General features: G+C 48.1%; 1 protein-coding gene across 1 annotated transcript in view; it reads left to right on the forward strand.

Annotated features, from left to right (window-relative positions):
• Positions 1-22,682, forward strand: part of SIT1 (signaling threshold regulating transmembrane adaptor 1) — a 90,365-nt gene extending 67,683 nt beyond the window's left edge. The window contains exon 6 of the mRNA XM_086951081.1: positions 21,181-22,682. Within this exon, the coding sequence (XP_086807207.1) occupies positions 21,181-21,435 (255 nt within the window). The 3' untranslated portion in view covers positions 21,436-22,682. The remainder of the gene's footprint in view (positions 1-21,180) is intronic.
• The last annotated feature ends 2,228 nt before the right edge of the window (positions 22,683-24,910 follow it).

The following is a 24,910-nucleotide window of genomic DNA, read 5'->3' on the forward strand; positions in this document are numbered from 1 at the left end:
AGGTCAATGAAACAGAGATGGAGCTGCTGTTTCCTACGTAGGTATTTGTCGGCTAGCACTGAGAGCGACAGGATGTTTGTCATTGTCCCGCTCCCCTTCCTGAAGCCTGTTTGATTCAGCGGGATTCTCTTTGTGGCGTCAGACCAGCTTATCAGATCTTCAAGGAGTAATGATGCATAGTACTTCACGTCCACATCCAGGAGAGTGATCAGTCTATAATTTGCTGGAGATGTTCGGTCTCCTCCTTTGAAAATAGGTGAAATTATTGAGCCTTGCCAGCTTGATGGGATTTGATTTTCAATTTCTACCTCATCGAACAGTTTTTTTAAACTTCCACTCCAGAAGTCCGGGTCAGCTTCAAAAACTATTGGGGGAATACCGTTCGGGCCTGGGGCACCACTGCCACGGCTCTTCCTTAGTATTCTTCTTATGTTGTCCTCGTAGAAGCCCGGGTGTCTGAGCGTGTCTGCTGTCTCGTTGTACTCCAAAGGTTGTGCATCTTCTCGATGGGACATTGATTACCATTGGTTCCGGTCTGATGGTTGAGTTGCACTGCATTCTTCCTTCGGGTATGCTGCATTTGTATGTGGGGTTATATGTTCGCCACTAGCTATGGAGCTCGTTGTTCTTTGTGTGACCTTTTTATTAATGTTTTGTTGTTCTGCACATGTGTTCAGCAGATCTTGTGTTACATCTGAGAATCTCTGTATTAATAGCGCAGTTCTGAGAGGTGCTCTGGACACTGCTTCAATTTACTCCATGACTGGGGCTTGCGCTGGAGTCAGCCTGTTTATTCTCTCGATGTTTCATGGATTAATCAGGGTACAAGTCCTAAAAAAAGAAGTGGGGGGACGCTGTCACCGGAAGTGACATCATCACAGGAAGTGACATCACGAAAGGTGCCAAGCTCCTCGTCCCAGACAGGCCATAGAGTGAAGTCCAGCTGTTTGGCAGGGGGGACGGCGTCCCCCCGGTAAAATAAGTGGGGTGACTCCGTCCTCCCGCGTGGTACCCCGACTCGAGCTCTGGCATTAATTAAGCAGACCTCGTGACGTTTATTCTACCAGCAAATCTTCCGGGTCACACTGACTTGTCTGTCACTGACCCTGAGGCTTTCACCATTTGACGAGCCCCCGCCGCTTCCTATGGAGTGGAATCTGAGGCCCATTTACAGCTGCCACCCACCTGGTCACTGCTCTAGCAGCGCCTAGAGGCCCACCCCAAGGCTACTACCCCATCATTACACAGCATGACACCAGACCTGCCTACTCACACGGTGCCACTGTGTGTCACATGATTTCGGCTCCCCTCACACGCAGGTACCTGGTGATGAGCCAAAATCACGCGGTGCAGGGGAATCCGAGCTGCAAACCGCTGTAAACAGTGGATTTCAGCTCCTTTTCAGAGGCTGTAAGCAGTCGATGTCAATTGAGAGGTGTGAAAATCAATCAATCAATCAGGCGTTTGTTAAGCGCTACTACTCACCCGTGAGGGTCTCAAGGTGCTAGGGGTGGGGGGATGCAGGTTCCAGTCCATCAAGGAGGGTCTGTGTCGAAGAGCCAGGTTTTGAGGTTTCTTGTGAAGATGGGGAGCGATATCGGTCTGAGGTGGAGCGGAAGGTTGTTCCAGGCTGTGGCCACGAGGAAGGAGAAGGAGCGGCCTCCCGATCTGTAATTTCTGGTGCGGGGGACCACGGCGTAGGAGAGCTGGGCTGATCATAGGGTCCTTTGGGGTGCGTGGAATTTGAGTCGGCCGTTCAGGTATGCTGGTCCGGTGTCGTGGAGGGCCTTGTTGCGTTGGTGAGTATCTTCAAGGTGACTCTAGGCTCGATGGGGAGCCAGTGGAGTGTGTGCAGGTGCTGGGAGATGTGGCAGTGTCTTTGCAGGTTGAGGACCAGTCTTGCGGCGGCGTTCTGGATGTTCTGTAGCTTGCGGGTGAGGTTTGTGTTTATTCCGGCGTAGAGTGCGTTGCCGTAGTCGAGTCGGCTGTTGACCAGGGCGTCGGATGCAAGTGAATATGAGAGGAATCGTTTGAAACTGGGTTTGAAGACATTACGAAGGATAACATCAGATATGAAAAATAACACATCATTTGCATACATAATAATATGCTAAGGGACCTTACAAACTCAAACAACAAGGGAACTACATCACAGACTTTAATCTTTGGACATAGACAACTAATCGAGGGTGTTTTTACCAATAAAAACGTTAATGTGTCCATTTGTTGATAGGCTCTGACGTTGTTCATCATGGCCTTTTCCCTTATGTAAGGAGACGTGTCCGCCAATACATATTCACACTAAATCAGACAACACAACGCCCATTTAGAAGAGCCTAAAGTGAAAATCACACGGACATTAAGCTCTGCCTTTTAATATCCATTTTCTAAGGCACACATGATTATGTGCTATTCCTCCTAAAGAGACAGTTATCGTGAAAAGTCCTGATGAAGGTGGTGCTCTATTTGTTTGCACACTGAAACACTTCTACGCTTCTGGGGTGTTAAATTCGAGGAACTATTGAGTCAAAGGATTTTCTTTATGACATGACTGCAATATAGATTCAATTGAATAAACGGTTTACTAATGATTTTTAATATGTCACCTGTTGTTGTCTCTTTATTTTGTTGATGGATTTGTCATATGAAATGTTTTTATGAATTGTGGACAGTGTTTGCTGTTTTTTAAAGAATTTGTATTATTGGTCATTGTTAATGTACATTAAATAAATGTATGTAATTTTTATATAAATTTGGGTATTTTTATAATTATACGTGTCGAAAGTATACATTTATGAAAGGATTTCACCTGATGTATAGTTGAATATGGCTCACAGATTAGTAGTTAGTCCAAGGGAATACTTGTTCTATTGTTACTATATTGGGCACCCTGTCCCTTGGATAGTAGAGCCTCTCCCTTTTATTTACAAAAGGATCAATTTGAAGGTCTTGCGTAGGAGGCGGAGGGTGTGGTAGCGGGAGGGTGGATGGAGTAGATCTGGTGGTCCATTTTGAGCTCTGAGTCCAGGACGATTCCTATGTTGCGTGCGTGGTCCATGGGGGTGGGTGGGTTTCTGAGGGTGGGGGGCCACCGGGTGTCGGGGTTTGAGCCCATGATGAGTACTTCTGTCTTGTTTAGTTGTAGGCAGCTGTTTTTCAGATGGCTTCCATGCCTTCTCAAAAGTTGTATCTGGCGGGGTTGGGTTCATTGGATAGGGAGAGGATGAGTTGGGTGTTGTCTGCGTATGACACAATGTTAAGTCCGTAGATTCTGATGATAAGGGCGAGCGGAGCCATGTAGACGTTCAAGAGCGAGAGGCTGAGGGAGGACCCCGCAGGTGGTTGGTGTATGGTCCGAGAGGAAAGGGGGAAGTCTGACCCGCTGAGTTCTGCCAGAGAGGAAGGAGCGGATCCAGTCGAGGACCTTGTCCTGGATCCCTGCGTCATGGAGTCTGCGTATTAGGGTGCGATGGGAGACTGTGTCAAAAGCTGCTGAGAGGTCGAAGAGGGTGAGGGCTACTGTTTCTCCTTTGTCCAGTAGGGTGCTGATGTCTTCTGTTGTGGCGAGGAGGGCAGTTTCTGTAGGGTGTTTTTTTCTGGAGCCGGATTGGGAGGAGTTGAGGATGTTGTGCTCTTTGATGAATGTGGCGAGTTGGCTGTTGATGGCTTTCTCAATTACTTTTGTTGGGAACGAGAGCAGTGAGATGGGTCTGTAGTTTTTGAGGTCGGTGAGGTCTGACAAGGGTTTCGTCAGGAGGGGTTTGACCTCAGCGTGTTCCAGTCATTGGGAAATGAGGCGGCCGCCAGGGAGCGGTTGAGGGTGCGATGATGTCAGCAGCTCTGTTGAAGATTTGGTGGGGGCAGGGGTCCCTGGGGCCCCGGAGTGGATTGATTTTATCGTCTTATGTGTGTCTTCGGTGGTGAGGGCTGTCAGGTTGTCAATCGCTGGCTTCAGGGTCTCGGGGTGGTTGGTGGGGTTTCAGTGTGTTGGTTGTCTTTGTCGAACTTGTCGTAGATGCTCTTGATTTTGTGGTGAAAAAAGGTGCTGAGTTTATCGCAGAGGTCTTGTGAGGGAGGGATGTCAGTAGACTAGCTGGTGGGTTGGGCAAACTCCTTGGTGATGTGGAAGAGTTCTTTGCTGTTGTGTGCATGTGTGGAGATTCTGTCTTCAATCCTTTTTTACTCGTTATTCTGATGAGTCGGTGGTGGGCGTTGGTGGCGGCTCTTAAGTTGTTGTGTGCTTCTGTGGATTTGGGGTTCCTCCAGGCTATTTCGAGGCAGCAGCAGTAGCATCTGGACTCTTGAATTCCGGTGGTAAACCATCTGGCTTTCTTGGAGTGGGTGTTGTTGTTTTGCTTGAGGGGGGTTATGGTGTTGGTGCTGTCGGAGATCCATCTGTGCAGGGTTCGGGCTGCGGTGTTGGGGTCGTCGTTTTCTGCGATGGTTGGGGTGGAGTTGCTGAGTGAGAGGTGAGCTGGTCGTCGGTGATTTTGCTCCAGTTTCTTCGTGGGAGCAGGTGCTGGTGTATGTGGATGGTGGGTGTTCTGAAGGTGAAGTGGACGCATCAGTGGTCAGTCCATGGGAGTTCCATGGTGTGGCTAAAGGTGATAGAGTTTCCTGTCGTGAAGAGGGGGTCGAGGGTATGTCCTGCTGAGTGCATGGGTTCGGTCACGATTTGGTAGAGTCCAATGTGGAGGTTGTCCAGGAGGAATGTGGTGTTGGGGTCCAATTGGTTGTTGAGGTGGAAGTTTAGGTCTCCCAACAGGATGTAGCTGGTGGATGCGAATGCATGCGGGGAGATAATATCTGTGATGGAGTTGGTTAACGGTCCGTGGGGTCCAGTGAGTCGGTAGATGAGGGTTCTGAGCAGGGTGGTGGTGGCGATGGGCAGTATCCTCAAGTGTAGGTGTTCCATCATGTCTATAGGGTTCGTCGCGAAGTGTGCTCAGGCGAAGGGTGTATTTGTGGACGATGGCGATTCCTCCTCCTGGGCGGGTGTGGCGGTCCTTCCTGGAAATCTTGTATGCTTGGGAATTGGCGGTGACAATGTCTTGTCCCGAGGTGGTGTTGATCCAGGTTTTGGTGAGGAATGCTACATCTGGGGTGGTGCTGTCAAGGAGGTCCCAGATTTCGGTGGCGTGTTTGTTGAGGGATCGGATGTTTAGGAGGATGTATTACAGGGTCTTCGTTTCGGGTCTGTTCTTACGGTCGGGTTGTGCTGGGTCTGAGTTCCTGGCAGTGCGCGGAGTGCTGCTGGGTCATAGCGTTGGCGGTGCGGAGGTCCATGTTTCCTGGCGCTGGTCGCGGGTGGGCACAGACGGGCTTGCCTTTGGTGTTCACATTAAGTAGGGGTTGGGGAGGGCTGGACAGCTGGGAGGGGGGAGTGGGGAGGGGAGCTGGATTGGGCCATTCCCGCTGGTCATGCTGGTGGGGAGGGGCCTTGGGGGCAGCAGCGGTGGGGAAAGGTAAAGGGAGGAAATAAGGAATAAAGGAAAAGGGTAGAAAAACGATTGAAAACGAGTGAAAAAGCAGAGCGAGAGAAAGGAGACAGAGGTCCACTGGACCAACAGGGATGTGGTGCAGGGAAACCTGCGGGTGGAGTAGGGCCTCGATCACCAACACTCAAGAGTGCAAGGGTAGGCCTCACTTAATGGCGGAGCTGCGAGGGTGGGAGAGCAATTTCATTGACAATGAGTCAGTGGTCTTGCTTGCCTGTCCCCGCAGCAGCCACAATTAAGTAGAGGTCGGTGAGGGCTGGACATTGAAAACTGATGAACAGATGCCAGTGCTGAGAGGGGGAATCTGTGGGACTAACGGTTACCATAGTAACAAGCATTCGATTCACCCCTCATCTGTGAATAGATTACAAGCAGGGACTTTAAGGGAGGGAGGCTGGTGACTTCTGTGATCGAAACAAGCACCTGGTGATCAGATTTGTTGTACTTCCAGACTAAGCGCCTGCTGATGAGATGCCACCAGGGGCGGGCCCTCCGTAATGGCAGAGGAGAATAACCCCACTTGTCAAAGTCAGTCAGGGAAAAATAAAAGGATAACAAAACAATATTATCATTTTATTTTCCGCTGACTTACTAACCCGATGACATTGTAGGGCGGTGCGGGACTGGACCATGGGGAGGAGTGATGGGAACTGTAAAGTGTGAATCTTAGGCCTGGCAAAACAGACATGCACACTTAGGTTTCTCCAACCCAGCTTTGCTGCACAGCCAGGTTGGAGAAACAGCACAGACCCCAAGGCACTGTCTGAGAAGCAAACAGGGCTGCTCAGACTAATCCTGGTGTTGCTCTCATGCTACTGGAAGCAGCGCTGGGATTGGGTTGGGAGCCTGTGCCCAGTGACTGCCTGGAGGAGAGCCGGAGAAGAGCACCGAGGTGGCTGGTGTCGACAGGTATGTTTTTGTATTACTTGATACTCCTCATCCCCTCCAGACCCTCCACTTTACCTATGCCACAGCTGTGACTGAGAGCCACATCTGTAGGATGCAGGTACTTCTGTCCTTGTGACTGGCCGCACTTCCGGGGGGTCTGGGGCCTGCCTCTGCTACCGATATAGACTTCCCTTCACATTATATCAGTGATGCTGTACCATTATCAGAGTCGGGATATTGGCCACTGACGTGAGCTTTCTAAGGCCAATGAATAATCCTAGCACTATTTGATTGTCTCTCAGAGGACGATCTGCCTCTGTCTTGTCTCTCTCTTTATTTTTCTGTTCCTCCAGTCCCTGGGAAATGAGTTGACATGATTCTATTCGCCGGTGGCATCCTGCTTCTGTCAAGGGTGTCTGGCCCCTCTCCAGTCTGCTCCCAAAATGGAGACAAAAACTTGACAAAAGACAGAATAGGGATCTCAAGGAAACATTGGATGCTTTACAAATATGGTTCCCAATATTGCCAAGACATTGGCCCTCTGCAACTAAAAAAAGAGTTACCGTCCCGGAAGAAATATGCGGTTTGTGCAGTTTTACAAATTGCCTCATTCTGAAACATTGACCACATCAAATGTAACTCCCATCCTGAGGACTGAGCCAAGACAAGTGAGGCCTTCAGAAATACAAAGCCTGATTCACAAAGGTGACTTATACTTTTGAGTAACTTTACTACTTTAGGCTTAACCCAAACCAAGCGGACGTTACTATAAAAAAACACAGCAGTAAGTTAAGCACCAAAATGGCCTATCACGGGTGCTGCAAACCCTGGCCAAAAAATAATGGAGGTAGGGATTAAAATAAAACCAGATGGAAAATGACATTACATTGAATTAATATTTTCAAAAATAGTTTAAAATAAAACTAATGTTATGGTAAACATATATAAAAATAGAACATGTTTACCTTATTTTGGTTTGAACAATTAAAATAATATTTTTTAGGACAATATAATTAATTTCATTTCAATTAATTCTTTATATCACTTTTAATAGTTAGTATTGCATAATAAAAATATTTTTCTTTAGGTGGAAATAAATGTTTTAATTTAAACTTTAGAAAATAATTGTAATTTAATGTAATATATTTCTAGTAATTAAAGAGTTATTTAAAACTTAAGTTAATTGTGCTGTAGCTTTTCTATTTTGTTCTACATATAAAATAAATGTATACAATGTATTTCCATTAGTATTTGATATTTGACTTAAACTTTTTTATTTGACCTATACTCTACAATGCAGAGTTCTTCATCCCAACTGTGTGGTAAAGCATAGGAAAAAAAAATTAACTCCAAAATAAACCCTTTGCTAAATAGGGAGGTAAAGCATGCTCATCAACCTTCTGATTTAGTATTAATAAAATAAAAAGGAGGCATGAAGCGTGGTGATATATATGAAGTATTTTTTCACATATGTAGCTGTACATTTAGCCCATTGTGGTACTGTTGCATGGATTCAGCTTGCTGTGAGGTGGTTTTCTGGATGGACTGATATAACTTGAAATTACACAAATTAAACTAATGTTTAACTTTTCAAGTGTGTCAAAACATTTCCATAGTATAACAACCACCCCATTTTCACAGTTATGTACCATGCACGAGCATCCCTAGGTACAGGAATGCAAGGAAAACACGGATCTCCACAATGGGAGAAATGGAAGCAGTTATCATAGGAAGCTAAATATTTTAAAATAAGGGGCAACCCAGTAACTCTGGTATCCTGGTAGGACAACTAATAAAGGCACAATTAGTCCATATGGCAGAAGTGTAGCCCTTGACTTCCATGGCAATAGGTATAGAAAACCCCTTACTAATAAGGCTTTTTAATGCAATGTACACATTTATTGTTATTTCATAATGAAAATGTCTTGTTACTAACAAGAATTCAATTTCTCAAATCAATCTTATAACAAGGTGCTCCTAAAGTATGATGGCGCAGTGATAGTGATAAGGTACTGAGTAGTGCCCAAGTGCAATACATGATGCAAGTATTTACATGTGGCTGATAAGGACATTCAGGATGTTAAAGCAAACAATTCCATTTGGAGTCTTGATATACTATATCAATTTAAAAACAGCCCACTGTAATAGTTGCCTGTTGACGTTTCGACCTCAAAAACAATTATTTAGAAAAGGGTCTTCTTCAGGACGCAAAATAAATATACAGAGAGGACACCAGTAGACTGTAGCAGAGAATCCCACAATCAAGGATGTGCACATCAACATTTCAGGGATAGGATAATCGTGGTTTGCATAGAACTAGCAAGCAGCTAGGGTAGTGTTACCAGCACTGATTGTAGTTTGTGTGGGTTCGGTAGAAATTTTAGAAGGTGATCCGAAGTGGTGTCACAAGAGTGTAATTTTTGTCCAGCAAGTAAATAGATTTTACGCGCCAACAGATTGTTCCTTTAGCGAGGGTAGTCTCAGTTTACAAACACTGTCTTCTTTGACTCAAGCAATGTTGTGATGTTCGCCTCCCATTTATGGAGGATTTATCGTGGAGCGCGCTGACCGGGGCTTACTACTTTGCGTGAAAATGCACTGTAAGGCCCTCTTCATGGCTGAAATCCAGCTTAGCCCTCAAAGGTTACCTGTGGGTGCTACAGCCCCGCCCGCCCCCTAGTTACAACCCCCTGAATTATATTGGAAATAAGCACATGACCCCTGTTTAGATGGAACTGGCAGACTTCGCTTGTGTGTAAATAAAGCTCTGAAGCTAGATGTGCTTGGATTTCACTGACTCTTCAGTCAGAAGTTATGGAAACTAGGAGTGGGGCCTTAAGAGAAAGGGCTCATTTATTTGGCTGAATAATTATTCGTGCACAGTTCAGAATGCACGTCACTCTATCCTTGACTGTTCCGTCTAAGACTGCATCTGATACCCTAATCCAGGGAGGGCTCTTCATTGCTTCAGATTGCAAAAGATAGTTCTTCTCCTTTATTCTTTCCCAAAGGTCAATAGTTTGATCCCCTCCTCCACCCACAGGCCCCTGTGCCTCATCCATGGTGGTCCAGTGGTAGAGCATCACCGCTCTGCTGCTTGACTGCCCATCTGTCTCTCTTTCAGCTTTTTCTGACTCTCTGCGTTTCTCTCTCTATTTTTATTTCTGCTTCTGCCTCTTCCCTTTACCTTTTCCTCCTGCTTTTCTCCCTCATCGCCCCTGCCGCTGCGATCCCCCGTGGCCCGACACCTCTCCAGTGTGCATTCCCACCTCCCAGCTGTCCAGCCCCCACAGCACTACTTAATGGCAGACACGGCTGGCCAAAGGCAACCCTGTCTACACCCGTCCACACCTGGACTGCACCCAGCACCAGGGACCCTGCTTCTCGGACATTGCACCACTATGACGCCAGCACCCTCCTCGCCCTCAACCCTGGACGCCACACTGCCTGTCGTCTAGCATTACTGAAGAAGGCCCATGGACCCTTTGCCTGCCGGAACAGCAACCACACCTTCACCCACATCAACACGCCAGGTCCCCTCGCTGTCCAGCTGACCAACAGCGCAACTGTCCAGCTCAACTGCATCCTCCTCAACATGTGATCCCTCCACAAACATGCCACCGAAATTTGGGACCTACTCAATGCCACCTCTCCTGACATCGCTTTCTTCACAGAAACCTGTACTAACCCATGCTCCAGACTGGACATCGCCATCCCCGACAGTTACAAAATCACCCGCAAATACTGACCCGACCGCTCAGGAGGAGGCATCACCATCATCCACAAGAGCACACTCTGAATGACCACGCACTCTAACGACCCAACGACGACCATGGAATACCTCCACTTCCAGATCTGGACCAACCCCAATGCCCCCTGTTGCAGCACCCTAATCTGCAGGCCCCCCGGCCTGACTGCCCTTCACCTACACCATCATAGACCTCATTGTACCCCAGTCTCTTGCATCCACTGACTAAATCTTACTCAAATATCTCAATCACCACATGGACAACCCCAGTGACCAGAACACCACCTGCCTTCTGGAGAACCTCACCAACATTGGACTCAACCAGCTAGTTACTGCACCAACCCACACAGCTGGACACACACTCATCCTCATCTTCTTCAACAGCGGGAACATCAGCTACAGCCACACCACCAAACTCTTCTGGACTGACCACCACTGCGTTCATCTCACCTTCGTCACATCCATTGTACATCACCACTCTCATCGCCCCCCATCGTAGCTGGATCAAGGCCACCGAAGAACTTCTCGTCAAATCCCTCAGCACAACCACTCCACCTACACCAATGGACGCCACCACCACATCACATGACCTCCACCGATGGATCTCCAACTGCGCCGATCACCCTGGCACCCCTCAAGAACAGACCATGCAAGCAACCTTCCGAGAAAGCCAGCTCCACGAGTCCAGAAGCACCTTCAGACGACTTGAGAAGAGATGGAGGAACAACAAAACCCAAGAAACTCACGCAGCCTTCAATTCTGCTGTCAACCTACACCACCTCCTCCTCAAAACCACAAAGAAAATGGCCCTTCCAGACAGAATCAAAGCCAACACACATAACAGCAAAGAACTCTTTGCCATCGTTAAGGAGTTCACCAGGCCCAACAGCGAGACCACAGACGTTCCTCCCTCCCAAGACCTCTGCGACAAACTCAGCACCTTCTTGCACCACAAGATCAGGAAGATCCACAACAACTTGGACACCCTAGACCCGGAACCACAGAAAACAACCACACTGCACCCCAACAGACCATACTCTGCTGGAGCCTGCTCACAAGAGAGGACACACTCAAGACCATGAAGAGCATCAACCCAGGAGCCCTGAGGAATCCTTCCCCATACCACATCTTTCACAGAGAAGACGCCACCAGGGCCCTCCAGCTGTGCCACACCATCAACTGCTCCAACTAAACCGCCACCTTCCCCAAGACTGGAAACACGTCAAGATCAACTCCCTGCTGAAGAAGCCATCCTTTTACCTGAAGGACGTCAAGAACTTCAGACCCATCTTCCTCCTTCCTTTCCCAGCCAAGGTAAACAAGAAGGCTATCATTGGCCAACACTCCAAGTTCATCAAAGTGAATCACGTCCTGGACACCTTCCAATCCGGCTTCTGAAGCAACCACAGAACAGAGACCACCATCCTCGCCACCACCGACGACATCCGTTCCCTCCTCGACCGGGGCAAGACCAAAGCCCTCATCCTACTAGACCTCTTGGCCGCCTTGGACACTGTCTCCCACCGCACCCTAATCATGAGACTCCACGACGCCGACATCCAAGACAAGGCACTGGACTGGATCCACTCCTTCCTCACCGGCCAGACTCAGCGAGTTAGACTACCACTGTTCCCCTCAGAACACACAGAGATCAGCGGTGGAGTGTCCCAGGATTCCTCCCTGAGCCCCTCCCTCTTCAACATCTACATGGCCCTCTTACGGCCAGTGTCAGAAGCTATGGACTCAACATCGTCTCCTATGCCGACGACACCCAGCTGATCCTCTCTCTCACCAATGAACCCACAACCGCCAGAACCAACTTCCACCGTGGAATGAAGGCTGTTGCTCCCTGGATAAAAGACAGCTACCTCATGCTCAACTTGGACAAGACGAAGTACTCATCCTGGGACCAACTCCTTCAGGCTAGGATGACTCCTGGCGGCCAGACGCTCTGGGATTCCCCGCCACCCAGACGTGCCAGGCATGCAACCTCAGCATCATAGTGGACTCCTCGCTCACAATGAACTGCCAAATCAATGCAGTTTCCTGAGCCTGATTCCACACACAGTGCATGCTTCTAAAGATATTTAGATGGATCCCCAAACAATCCAGAAAGACTGTCTCCCATGCACTCACCACCAGTAGACTTGACTACGGCAACGTACTCTACGCCGGCGTCACCCAGAAACAACTCAAGAAACTACAGAACATTCAAAACGCCGCAGCCAGACTGGTCCTCGACATCCCCGCCGCAGCCACAACACTCAACACTTTTGACAACTCTACTGGCTCCCAGTCAACAAGAGAAACAAGTTTCTCACTCACGCCTACAAAGCTCTACAGACGAAGGACCAGCATACCTGAACCACTGCCTCGCATTCCACCCTCCTGCCAGACAAGTCTGCTCCACCCAACTCGCCCTAGTATCCATCCCAGGATCCACAGGACCAGAACCAGAGGAAGTTCGTTATGCTACCTCACCGCCAAGACCTGGAACACCCTGCCCCTCCACCTCAGGCAATCTGCATCACTGACCCAATTCAAGAAGGACTTCCAGACCTGGCCCTTTGAATGATCCTGCACCCAGCGCGACCAGCGCCTTGAGGTCCTTATGGGTGAGTAGCCATGCTATACAAGCCTCTGACTGAATAATTGATTGATTTTACAGTTTACATGATCTGCCTAACTCCTAGTGTAAAACACTGGAAATAACACCTTCACAAGATCTCTGTGATAATTTTGCAGACTTCTTTGAGAAGATCAGCAAGATGTTGAAGGATATTGGAGGAGTCACACCCAGATGGAAGTACGGTATCAGTTACACCTATTCCTTCTAATGTCGAAGTTACTGCAACACGTGACATTGAAACATACAATGGCCCTAATCATGAAGGTAATCTTTCTCACAAGTTTGAAATCTTCGACCCAATATCTGAGGAGGGTTTCCAGGCCATTGCTATATCCACTTCATCGGGCTCACCTCTTGATCCCCCTACCCTATAGGGTATGGAAAGAAATGGCAGAGGAGCTGATCTCCCCCTACTTTGCAGATATGCAATCAATCTTTGGAGTCAGGTACTGTTCCACCGAGGTGGCAGAGGGCCATAGTCACCCTCCTGCTGAAAAAAATCTACAACGGAATTACAGGTCGATATCTCTCTTTCCTAGTAAAAATGCTCTGGTGCTTTGTCAGTAGGAAGTTGTCCCACTATTTGGAAGAACACTGTCTTTTAGAGGAGAAACAGCTTGGGTTTAGGTCAGGGCATGGGACTGGGTGACCCTACTCCTTGTCCTGGATGAAATCCAGTTGAAGGTGGACAGCGGCCAATACTGCTCGATCTGTCGGCCACCTTTAAAAGGTCAACCACGAAACCCACCTGAATAGAATAGCCACTTTTGGAGGTGGTGGGACCGTATTGAAGTGGATAAGCTCCTATCTTTCATATAGGTGCCAGGTTGGTTGCCCTACCCCCTTATCGTTCTGCTTTCAAAACTATCCAACATAGAGTTCCACAGGGTTCGGCACTCATTCTATCCTCTTTAATATTTATACGAGGCCTCTCATCACCCTTATCAAAGCCCATATCAGGCTAGTTAACAGTGCTGACCACACGCAGCTGATTCTGTCAATCAATAATAACCTGCAAGATGTTGTTGACTCCTTCGATAACCTTGTGACAGACGTTGTTAACTGGTTGAATACAAATTCCCTCAATTTTAATGGGGGAAAACTGAATTCTTCTGCTGTTCTGCAAACAAAGTCCCCATGACACTCTCCTCTAATGTCTGGCCACTCCCAACTGAGCAATAGCTGCTTCTTCCTGACACGGTCCACAACCTTAGGGTTACTTTTGATGTAAAACTATCCCTGGAGAACCATGCCATTAAAGTATCAGGGACCTGCTTTGTGCTTCTGTGTAGCCTTAGGAAGGTTTTCCCACTGCTGACAGCTCAAGCTAAATCTCAATTAGTGTGCAGCCGGGCTGTATGATGATTTCATGCATGCTTTTACAACGCATGCCTTTACAATGCTGGCAATACAACAGATGCGTAGTTACCACATGTTCCATTACAACGCAAGTTGTTACAACAAGTTGCATTAAGGAAGCGCTGGACTTTGGAATAGAATATTTTACTATTCCAACTCAGTGGCGTAACGAAACTTGAGGGGGCCCCCCTGCAAACTACATGGACGAGGCCCCCCTCCCATCCTCCGTGCCAGTCTAGAGCTCTCAGGCCAGCGACCCACCATACTGCAGGGGGTGCGGGGCGATTGTTACGCCACTGTCACCAATGCAGCCGTTATAAGTAACACTGGATGGTGGAGTCAAAGGTTGGGCTTAGTCTGCCAGCAGGCTTTCATAGGTGGTGGTCCATTCATTACAGGGTCCCTGCCATCGGTAGACCGGGGAAGTTTGCCCAATGTTAGGTGGGTTTCCTGATGCAGACTCCTGTCAGGATATACAACATCGGGCCCACTCATTGTTCAGTTTTGACAAAAGTGCATCAACTGCTCCTTCTCGTTTCTGTTTTAAAACATTAGACAAAGCGCCAATGCAGTATTTCAAAAGCAGATGTAACTACAAAGAGCACATTTTCATAATACATTTTTATTAGTAGACAATAGCAATCTTAAGAGGCATTGCATAGCTTCATACACACTTTGACCCCAATTCCATCACAGTCTCTCTCTCTCTCTCTCTCTCTCTCTCTCTCTCTCTCTCTCTCTCTCAGTGAGTCAGTCTCTCTCTCTCTCTCTCTCTCTCTCTCTCTCTGTCATTCAGTCTCTCTGTCAGTCAGTCTGTCAGTCAGTCAGTCAGTCTGTCAGTCTCTCTCTTAGTCTCTCTCTTAGTCAGTCAGTCTATCTCTCTGTCATTCAGACTCTCTGTCAGTCAGTCTGTCAGTCAGTCTCTCTCTCTCTGTCAGTCTGTCAGTCAGTCTCTCTCTCAGTCAGTCAGTCTCTCTCAGTCAGTCAGTCTCTCTCTCTCTCTCTCTCTGTCAGTCAGTCGGTCTCTCTCGCTCTATCAGTCTCTCTCAGTCAGTCCCTCTCTCTGTCAGTCTCTCTCTGTCAGTCTCTCTCCCTGTCAGTCCCTCTGTCTGTCAGTCCCTCTGTCTGTCAGTCCCTCTGTCTGTCAGTCTCTCTATCAGTCCCTCTCTCTATCAGTCTCTCTATCTCTCTTTTTCTGTCAGTCTCTCTCAGTTAGTCAGTCTCTCTCAGTTAGGCAGTCTCTCTCTCAGTCAGTCTCTCCCTTTCTGTCAGTCAGTCTCTCACAGTCTCTCTCTGTCAGTTTATCCCAGTCAGTCAGTCTCTCTCTTTCAGTCAGTCAGTATCTCTCTTTCAGTCAGCCAGTCTCTCTCTGTCAGCCTGTCTCTCTCTCTGTCAGTCAGTCTCTCTCTCTGTCAGAGTCTCAGTCTCTCTCTGCCAGTCTCCCTCTGTCAGTCAGTCTCTCTCTCAGTCTCTCTCTCTCTCTCTCTCTCTCTCTCTCTCTCTCTCTCTCTCTCTCAGTCAGTCTCTCTCTCTCTCTCAATCAGTCTCTCTCAGTCAGTCAGTCTCACTCTCAGTCAGTCCCTCTCCCTGTCAGTCCCTCTCTCTTTCAGTCTCTCTGTCAGGCTCTGGATCTCAGCCACTCTCTCTCAGTCTCTCTCTCTCTGTCAGTCAGTCTTCCAGACAGTCTCTCACTCCCTCTGCCAGTCTCTCTCAGTCAGTCTCTCTCTCTGTCAGTCAGTGACTCTCTCTGTCAGTCAGTCTCTCTCTCTGTCAGTCAGTCTCTCTCTCTGCCAGTCAGTCTCTCTCTCTCTGTTAGCCAGTCTCTCTCTGTGAGTCTCTCTCTCAGTCAGTTTCTCTCTGTCAGTCAGTCTCTCTCTCTGTCGGTCAGTCTCTCTTTTTCTGTCAGTCTTTCTTTCTCTGTCAGTCTCTCTCTCTTAGTCTCTCTCTCTGTCAGTCAGTCCCTCTCAGTCAGTCAGTCTCTCTCTCTCTGTCAGTCTCTCTCTGTCAGTCTCTCTGTCAGTCAATCTCTCTCTCTGTCAGTCAGTATCTCTCTACGTTAGTCAGTCAGTCTCTGTCAGTCAGTCAATCTCTCTCTATCTCTGTCAGTCAGTCTCACTCTCAACCAGTCTCTCTCTCTGTCAGTCAGTCACTCTCTCTGTCAGCCAGTCTCTCTCTCTCGGTCAGTTTTTCAGTCAGTCAGTCTCTCGGTCAGTCAGTATTCAGTCTCTGAGTCAGTCAGTCAGTCTCTACTTTTTCTCTACTCTCTCCATTCTCTCTCTCAACTCTGTCCACTCTATCTCTACTGTCTCCCTCTCCGCTCTCTCTCCACTGTCTCTCTCTCCACTTCCTCTCACTCTACTCTCTCCCTCCACTGCCCCCCCTCTCTCTCCACTCTCTCTCCACCCTCTCTCCCTTCTCTCTCTACTCTCTCTCCACTGTCTCTCCCCACTCTGTCTCTCTCCACTCTGTCTCTCTCCACTCTGTCTCTCTCCACTCTGTCTCTACTCTCTCCACTGTCTCTCCACTGTCTCTCGCTCCACTTTCTCTCTCTACTCTCTCTCCACTCTCTCACTATCTCTCTCCCTCCACTGTCTCCCTCCACTGTCTCCCTCCACTGTCTCCCTCCGCCCGCTCTCTACTCTCTCTCCACTCTCTGTCTCTCTCCACTCTCTCCCTCCACTCTCTCCCTCCACTCTCTCCCTCCACTCTCTCCCTCCACTCTCGCTCTACTCTCTCTCCACTCTCTCTCTCTACTCGCTCCACTCTCTCTCCACTGTCTCTATCTCCACTCTCTCTCTCTCGCTAACTCTCTCCACTGTCTCTCCACGCTCTCTCCACTCTCTCTCTCCACTGTCTACCTCCACTCTCTCTCTCTACTCTCTCTCCACTGTCTCTCTCCACTCTCTCACTCTCTCTCTCTCCCACTATCTCTCTCTCCACTCTCTCTCCACTGTCTCTCTCCACTGTCTCTCTCCGCTCTCTCTCCACTCTCTCTCTCTCTCCACTGTCTCTCTCCTCTCTCTCTCTCTCTCTCTCTCTCTCTCTCTCTCTCTCACTCTCTCTCTCTCCCACTATCTCTCTCTCCACTCTCTCTCCACTGTCTCTCTCCACTGTCTCTCTCCGCTCTCTCTCCACTCTCTCTCTCTCTCCACTGTCTCTCTCTCTCTCTCTCTCTCTCTCTCTCTCTCTCTCTCTCTCTCTCTCTCTCTCTCTCTCTCTCTCTCTCTCTCTCTCTCCTCTCTCTCTCTCTCTCTCTGTCTCTCCACTCTCTCTCCACTCTCCCCCACTCTCTCTCCACTCTCTCCCACTCCCTCCACTCTCCCTCTCTCCACTCTCCACTCTCTCCCACACTCTCTCCCCCTCCCTACTCCACCATCGCCTTGCATCCTTTTCTACCTTGCACCATTCTCCCCTCTGCCTTGCAACATTCTCCCCTCTGCCTTGCACCCTTCACCCCTTTGCCTTGCACCCTTCTCCCCTCTGCCTTGCACCCTTCTCCCCCCTGCCTTGCACCCTTCTCCTCTCTGCCTTGCACCCTACTCCACCTCCGCCTTGCACCCTTTTCTACCTTGCACCAGTCTCCCCTCTGCCTTGCACCATTCTCCTCTCTGCCTTGCACCCTACTCCACCTCCGCCTTGCACCCTTTTCTACCTTGCACCATTCTCCCCTCTGCCTTTGACCCTTCTCCCCTCTGCCTTGTACCTTTCTCCCCTCCGCCTTGCATCCTTCCCTACCTTGCACCTTTCTCCCCTCCGCCTTGCACCCTTCTCCTCTTTTCCTTGCACCCTTCTCCTCTCTGCCTTGCACCCTTCTCCTCTCTGCCTTGCACCCTTCTCCCCTCCGCCTTGCACCCTTCTCTACCTTGCACCCTTCTCCTCTCTGCCTTTCGTCCTTCTCCTCTCTGCCTTGCACCCTTTGCCACTCTGCCTTGCACCCTTCTCCCCTCTGCCTTGCACCCTTCTCCCCTCTGACTTGCACCCTTCTCCCCCTCCGCCTTGCACCCTTCTCCCCCTTGCACCCTTCTCCCCTATGCCTTTGCACCCTTCTCCCCTATGCCTTGCACCCTTCTCCTCTCTACCTTGCACCCTTCTCTTCTCTGCCTTGCACCCTTCTCCTCTCTGCCTTGCACCCTTCTCCTCTCCGTCTTGAACCCTTCTCCTCTCTGCCTTGCACCCTTCTCCTCTCTACCTTGCACCCTTCTCAACTCTGACTTGCCCCACCCTGCCCCCTCCCCGTGGATGCCCATGGTGCTTCTAACAAGAGTGCTTACCTGAGGGCTCCATTTTGCTGCCTCATCCCTTCTCATATGAGCTTTGCCCTTGAGAATGCTCTCTCTGGGGGCCCCCACCCCCACCCTTGTCAGGGCCTGACTCTGAGCAGTGCTCCGTGCTGCCTTCTACTCTCTGGGGTCCCCACCCCATCCTTGTCCCTGTCTCTTCTCTTGTGGGGTGGGGCCCCCACCCCCACCCCCATCCTTGTCCCTGTCTCTTCTCTTGTGGGGTGGGGCCCCCACCCCCACCCCCATCCTTGTCCCTGTCTCTTCTCTTATCTTGTGGGGCCCCCACCCCATCCTTGTCCCTGTCTCTTCTCTTATCTTGTGGGGCCCCCACCCCATCCTTGTCCCTGTCTCTTCTCTTTTCTTATGGGGTAGGTCCCCCACCCCACCTTTGCCCCTGTCTTCTCTTGTGGGGTGGGGCCCCCACCCCACCTTTGTCCCTGTCTTCTCTTGTGGGGTGGGGGCCCCTGTCTTCTCTTGTGGGCTGGGGCCCCCACCCCACCTTTGTCCCGGTCTTCTCTTGTGGGGTGGGGCCCCCACCCCACCTTTGTCCCTGTCTTCTCTTGTGGGGTGGGGCCCCCACCCCACCTTTGTCCCTGTCTTCTCTTGTGGGGGGTGGGGCCCCCACCCCACCTTTGTCACTCTCTTCTCTTGTGGGGTGGGCTTTGGTTTTGTAGAGGAGAGAGTGGGGGCCGGGCTCTGTGCTTCCTCAGAGGAGCAGTGGAGACTGCTGTCTCTGGGGCCCCCACCCCCTTGTCCCGGGCATGCCTCAGGCTCTGACTGAAGAGAAACAATGTTGGTACTTTGTTTCTCTTTAGTCAGAGGGAGGGGGGCCAGGGCGAGGGGCTCAGAGCAGGCAGCAGGTTGCACCTGCTTCAAACACAGAGGGAGAGAGGCTTTGCGTAGCGCAAGCCTCTCTCACAGCTTTCAGAAGAGCTGAGGGGGCCGGGGCCCCCTTAATTAACTGAACAGAGTTGGGGCCCCCCGCACCGCGGGGGATGCGGGGGCGTTTGTTACGCCCCTGTTCCAACTCCAGTCTGTGCAACAGTAGGGAAGGTGTTGGATTTCAAATACAACAATGCATTCCCTAAAGCAAGTCGTTGTAACAACTTGTGTTTTAATGGAATGCGTGGTAACTATGTGTTTGTTGTAGTGCCTGCGTTGTAACGGTACTGCGTAGTTCTGTCTGCATTGTAAACGCTTTTTCCCATGCAGCGTTATTCTGAGCGGGCTCGATTACTGTAACTCGCTGTTACTCGGAGCACTGGAATATCTTATCAATAGACTTTATAGAGTCCAAGTGTTGTGTATCGTCTTTAAGGCCCTTCAGGGCATGGACCCTGTGCCCTTACAAAGGAGCCTAAAGAGATATACTCCAGAGAGATGCCTCAGTAGGTAAATGGCCATAAATGCACCGAGCTGGCCAAGTTCACAGGGTTTCCAGCAGTGACCCTTGCTGGCTCTGCTGGTTGAAGCATTTGACCTGGTGGCCTGTACAGGTCATAGAGACCTATTTTGAATGGGGCGACTGTCACGTGAGTACCCTGTCCTGGACCACCATGGACAGTTAAATCCACCAATAGCATGGCATTAAGGCCTTTTTATGTTTTTCAAAAGGAAGCTCCCACTTTGGGAGTTTGTTTAGAACTAAAAAAGTTGTCGAACGAGACCAAAACACAGGGGGGGCAGATTTATCATTGAGTTGCGTCGCCCTTGTGCCACGCAAGGGGGCGCAAGATTGACACAACTACTCAGTCAGATATATCAAGTCACACAAGGCCGCCTTGAGTGGCTCTGCCTGGCTTGATGAATCTAGAGTAACGCAGCGCGGCACAAATTGCTTTGTTGTGTCACTCTGCCCCAGGGAGGCGGTCCATGGGTGGAGTGTGGGTGGTCCCACGCTTCCACCCATGCATTCTGACACATTCACAGATTTACCAACACTGATGGGCCTGGGAATAGGTCAAAATGCTTCGCCTCCCAGGTGAAGCGTAACGAGGAGAAATATCCTTATTTCACCTTGTTTTTTTTTCTATGTGTGCTGCATTCAACAGCACCCATTGAAAGAGGGATTGTTTTTGTGCAGAAAGGTGTCCACTTATGCACCACTTTTGTGATGGAGGAAACAGTTCACCAAACTCTAAATATGGTCTAAGTCATTAAACATCGGTTAGGGTTATGATTAGCATTAGGGTCAAAATATGGGTCCCCCAATTAAATTAAATTAATTTAAACATGTAAAATAATTTTTACATGAATTTAATAACTTAAAACCAAGATGGGGGTGCAAATTGCTTTGTGGAAGAGATTTCTAGAGATACAACATAGCTTTAGCATTAGATTCAGGTATTAAAAATAAATTTTAAAAACATTTAAATAAGTAAAAACATGTAATAGCATTAAACGAGGGGCAGTGTTAGTTACATTTAGCTATATGGTTTGGATAAGTCAGAAATATTTAAATATTAGCTATTCGATGAAAAGTAATCTTAAAAAGGCAAGACCTGTGTGAGTAGTAAATAGAGGACGCTATGGCAAGGTAATTGATAAAATAATGCTGCCCACACCTTGATGAGGAGGTGGCAGGTGATAAAAGAACAAGGAGATGACTGAAGGAGAGGGAATGGTATGTATTGTGTACTCTTAAGAGGAGCACCATTCTCTTTTGTGTCCCCTGATATGAATTTATCATGTAGTAAATTTGTGTTGAATGAATGTGGTTGTGTCTCTTCTGTGGAGCATTGAGAAGCCTTCATGGTCCTCAAAACTCTGTCATTGCAGAAGATGTGCTACGCCAATCTGAAGGTGATGAAACCAGCAGCGGTCCAGCAGACGACTGACGCCGGCATCCAGTACGCAGACGTGGTGACTCTGCTGAATGGGGCGCCGCAGCCCACCGCCCCGGGGAAGGACCCTGGGAAGCAGAAGAGAGCCGCCCCGCGGGCCGTGGAGGCTCAAGACCCCCTCTATGCCTCGGTACAAACAGACCGGTACAAAACACAGTTTGAGGACCTGGACTATGCCAATACCAACTGATGGGTCTTGGAGTGACTACCAGGGGGTACGATTGAGATTTAGGGCTTGGAGTGAGTCAGTGGTAGCAGAATCTCCATTGAGGGTGATCATCTAGCATACTTTGGAAGGGTTTGCAGATTGGTGTGGGTTTGATGTTGGTCATGAGGGAAGAGGCGCACACCAGCATGGAGGATCTTAAACTCGCAGACTCTTCTCCTGACCAGTAATGGTGCAGATCCAGGTACTGAGTCACAACTGCATTGAAGTAAGCAAGAAGGTTCTGCGACAGGCAGCATGCTTTTTTCCTCCTCACCTAATTCCTTTTTTGATTTGTCTTAAGATCTGTGTCTTCTCCCTAAAATCATATATCAAATTATGAAATAAGAAAAGACTGGTCCAGGAGGTGCCACTAAAAAGTTTGATGTCATTTATTGACATTCCATGGACCGTTTGGGGTGTTGAATATTATTTCCTGTGACTTCTTAGTCACTCAATGGGATGGTGTGATGTCACAGACTGGAATTCATCACTTTATGACATAATAGTCACTCAATGGATGACATGATGTCATACAAAGAGATTAGTTAGTATATGACATCACAGCCAGTCAAGTAAGATGTCAAAGACAGGGAATAGTCAATGGAAGACATCACTGCTAGTCAATGAGAAGGTGTGGTGATAAATAGGGAATAATCAATATATGATATCACAGCCACTCAATGGGGTGGTGTGATGTCATTGACAGGGATTAATCAATGGGATTGTGTGATCTCATAGGCAGGGAATAGTCAATGTAGAACATCACAATAAAACAATGAGGTGGCGTGTGATCATAAAAAGCAATAATCAATGTATGACATCACAGTCTGTCAGTGAGATGGTGTGATGTCATAGACAGGGATTAGTGAATATATGACATCACAGTATGCAAGTGAGGTGTGATGTCATAGATATGGAACAATGACTGTATGCCATCACAGTCAGTCAAAGGGATGGGGTTATGTCGGACACATGACTGATCACTAACACTTTGTATGAGAAGCAGGCAAGATACATTTGGGATGCTATAAGGAGGGAATGGCCAATGCATGACATCACCAGCAGTTATAGGAAAGTTATGATGTCTTATCCAGTAAATAGAGAATGCATAACATCGCCCACAGTTAAAGGGATGAAAAACTGCTATTGAGATGATGAGATATCAGTGAAAACAAAATGAAAGAACATTTATCATTTCCAAACATATTAAACTCAAACACATTAAAGTAGTTATGAATTGTAGGATCCTGCTTTAGATTTCACAGGTTTTGTGGTTGAAATCTTCTTGTGAGCAGCACTGTGCTTTAACTGCTTATTTCTCAACTTCTAACAAAACAGGGTCTGGCTCTAATCAGCAAGGCTGAGCCATTAATCAAAATACAACAATGAACCTTGACTGTACTGATCCTTATTCAAAGATGCAAATCAGCAAGTTAACAACAACCAAATTATTGTCAACCTCCTCAAATATTATTAAAAAATATATTTTTATTTTTCATTTTTCAAAAATCCTTTTGTATTTTACATAGTATCATGAATCAACGATTTTTGACATTATTCAAGACTAATACTTTTGTTAGTCAGCTATTGATTCAGTCTAGATGCGAAATCGGCTCATTTAGCTAAATAGTGTTTGGTGCTGAAGATAACCCCCAGATTACAATTTACGGGGTTCAAAACGCGTCAACCTTCTTTTGTTGTGATTATCGAAACAACCCCCTTTTTAGTTTTTTGTGATTATAAAACAAGTGTGATCATTGATAAGATGTATTTTCTGCATGTTTAGGAGAATAATGCAATGCATGTCCATAAATTGGCAGAGTGCAGAAATGTTTCCGTTGAAGCATTCACACGGTTGTTCTTGGCTTCTCAAGTTTGATTCATCAATGTAAAAAATTAGTGAAAAAGACCATTCAGTGTATATGTTCTTTGTTTTATGTTGCGTATGTGAGTAAGTCGTCTTTGAATGTTGTTCCTTTTTGAAGTACTTATTTGGAGTTATTAAATTTGTGGTAAATTGTTTTGTTGGTCTTGTGGTATAACGTCAAAAATCGTGGATTCATGATACTATCTAAAATACAAAAGGATTTTTGAAAAACGAAAAATAAAATATATTTTTGAATAATATCTGAGGAGGTTGACAATAATTGGTTGTTGTTACCTTGACGATTTGCATCTTTGAATAAGGATCAGTACGGGCAAAGTATATTGTGGTATTGTTTTTTTATATTTTATTTCTGAGCTTTAGCGTAAACAAAACAATAAATATGGATGATTATCCTGCACAGATGCATTTTGGAAAGAACAATATATGTAAATAAAGCCGGGGTCCTAGTGGCATCTCTGGGAGGAATCCACAAATTGACCCTTTAAATGCGAGGAGCCTTACAGGACTCACCTTACCTCACCTGAAGGCTGATGAGAGGCTTGAGAACAGGGCTGGGACCTCATTATAAGGACTCACCTTCCCTCACCTGGAGACTGACGAGAGCTAGAGAACAGGGCTAGGATCTCATTATAAGGACTCACCTTCCCTCACCTAGATGCTGACGAGAGCTTGAGGACAGGGTTACGATCTCATTATAAGGACTCACCTTCCCTCACCTGGAGACTGACAGGAGGCTTGAGAACAGGGTTGCGATGTCATTATAAGGACTCACCTGCCCTCACCTGGAGGCTGACGGGAGGCTTGAAAATAGGGCTGGGATCTCATTATAAGGACTCACCTTCCCACACCTGGAGACTGACAGCAAGCTTGAGAACAGGGCTGGGATCTCATTATAAGGACTCACCTTCCCTCACCTGGAGACTGACAGCAAGCTTGAGAACAGGGCTGGGATCTCATTATAAGGACTCACCTTCCCACACCTGGAGACTGACAGCAAGCTTGAGAACAGGGCTGGGATCTCATTATAAGGACTCACCTTCCCACACCTGGAAGCTGATTAGAGGCTTGAGAACAGGGCTGGGATCTCATTATAAGGACTCACCTTCCCTCACCTGGAGGCTGACAGGAGCCTTGATACCAGTGTTGGGATCTCATTATAAGGACTTACCATTCCTCACCTGGAGGCTGACAGGAATTTTGAGAACAGGGTTGCGATCTCATTATAAGGACTCACCTTCCCTCACCTTACTGATGGAAGGCTTGAGAACAGGGCTGGGATCTCATTATAAGGACTCACCTTCCCTCACCTGGAGGCTGACAGGAGGCTTGAGGACAGAGCTGGGATCTCATTATAAGGACTCACCTTCCCTCACCTGACTGATGGAAGGCTTGAGAACAGGGCTGGGATCTCATTATAAGGACTCACCTTCCCTCACCTGACTGATGGAAGGCTTGAGAACAGGGCTGGGATCTCATTATAAGGACTCACCTTCCCTCACCTGGAGGCTGACAGGAGGCTTGAGGACAGAGCTGGGATCTCATTATAAGGACTCACCTTCCCTCACCTGA

The sequence above is a fragment of the Lissotriton vulgaris genome, unplaced genomic scaffold (genome assembly GCF_964263255.1).
Source record: "Lissotriton vulgaris unplaced genomic scaffold, aLisVul1.2 SCAFFOLD_977, whole genome shotgun sequence".
NCBI lineage: Eukaryota > Metazoa > Chordata > Amphibia > Caudata > Salamandridae > Lissotriton > Lissotriton vulgaris.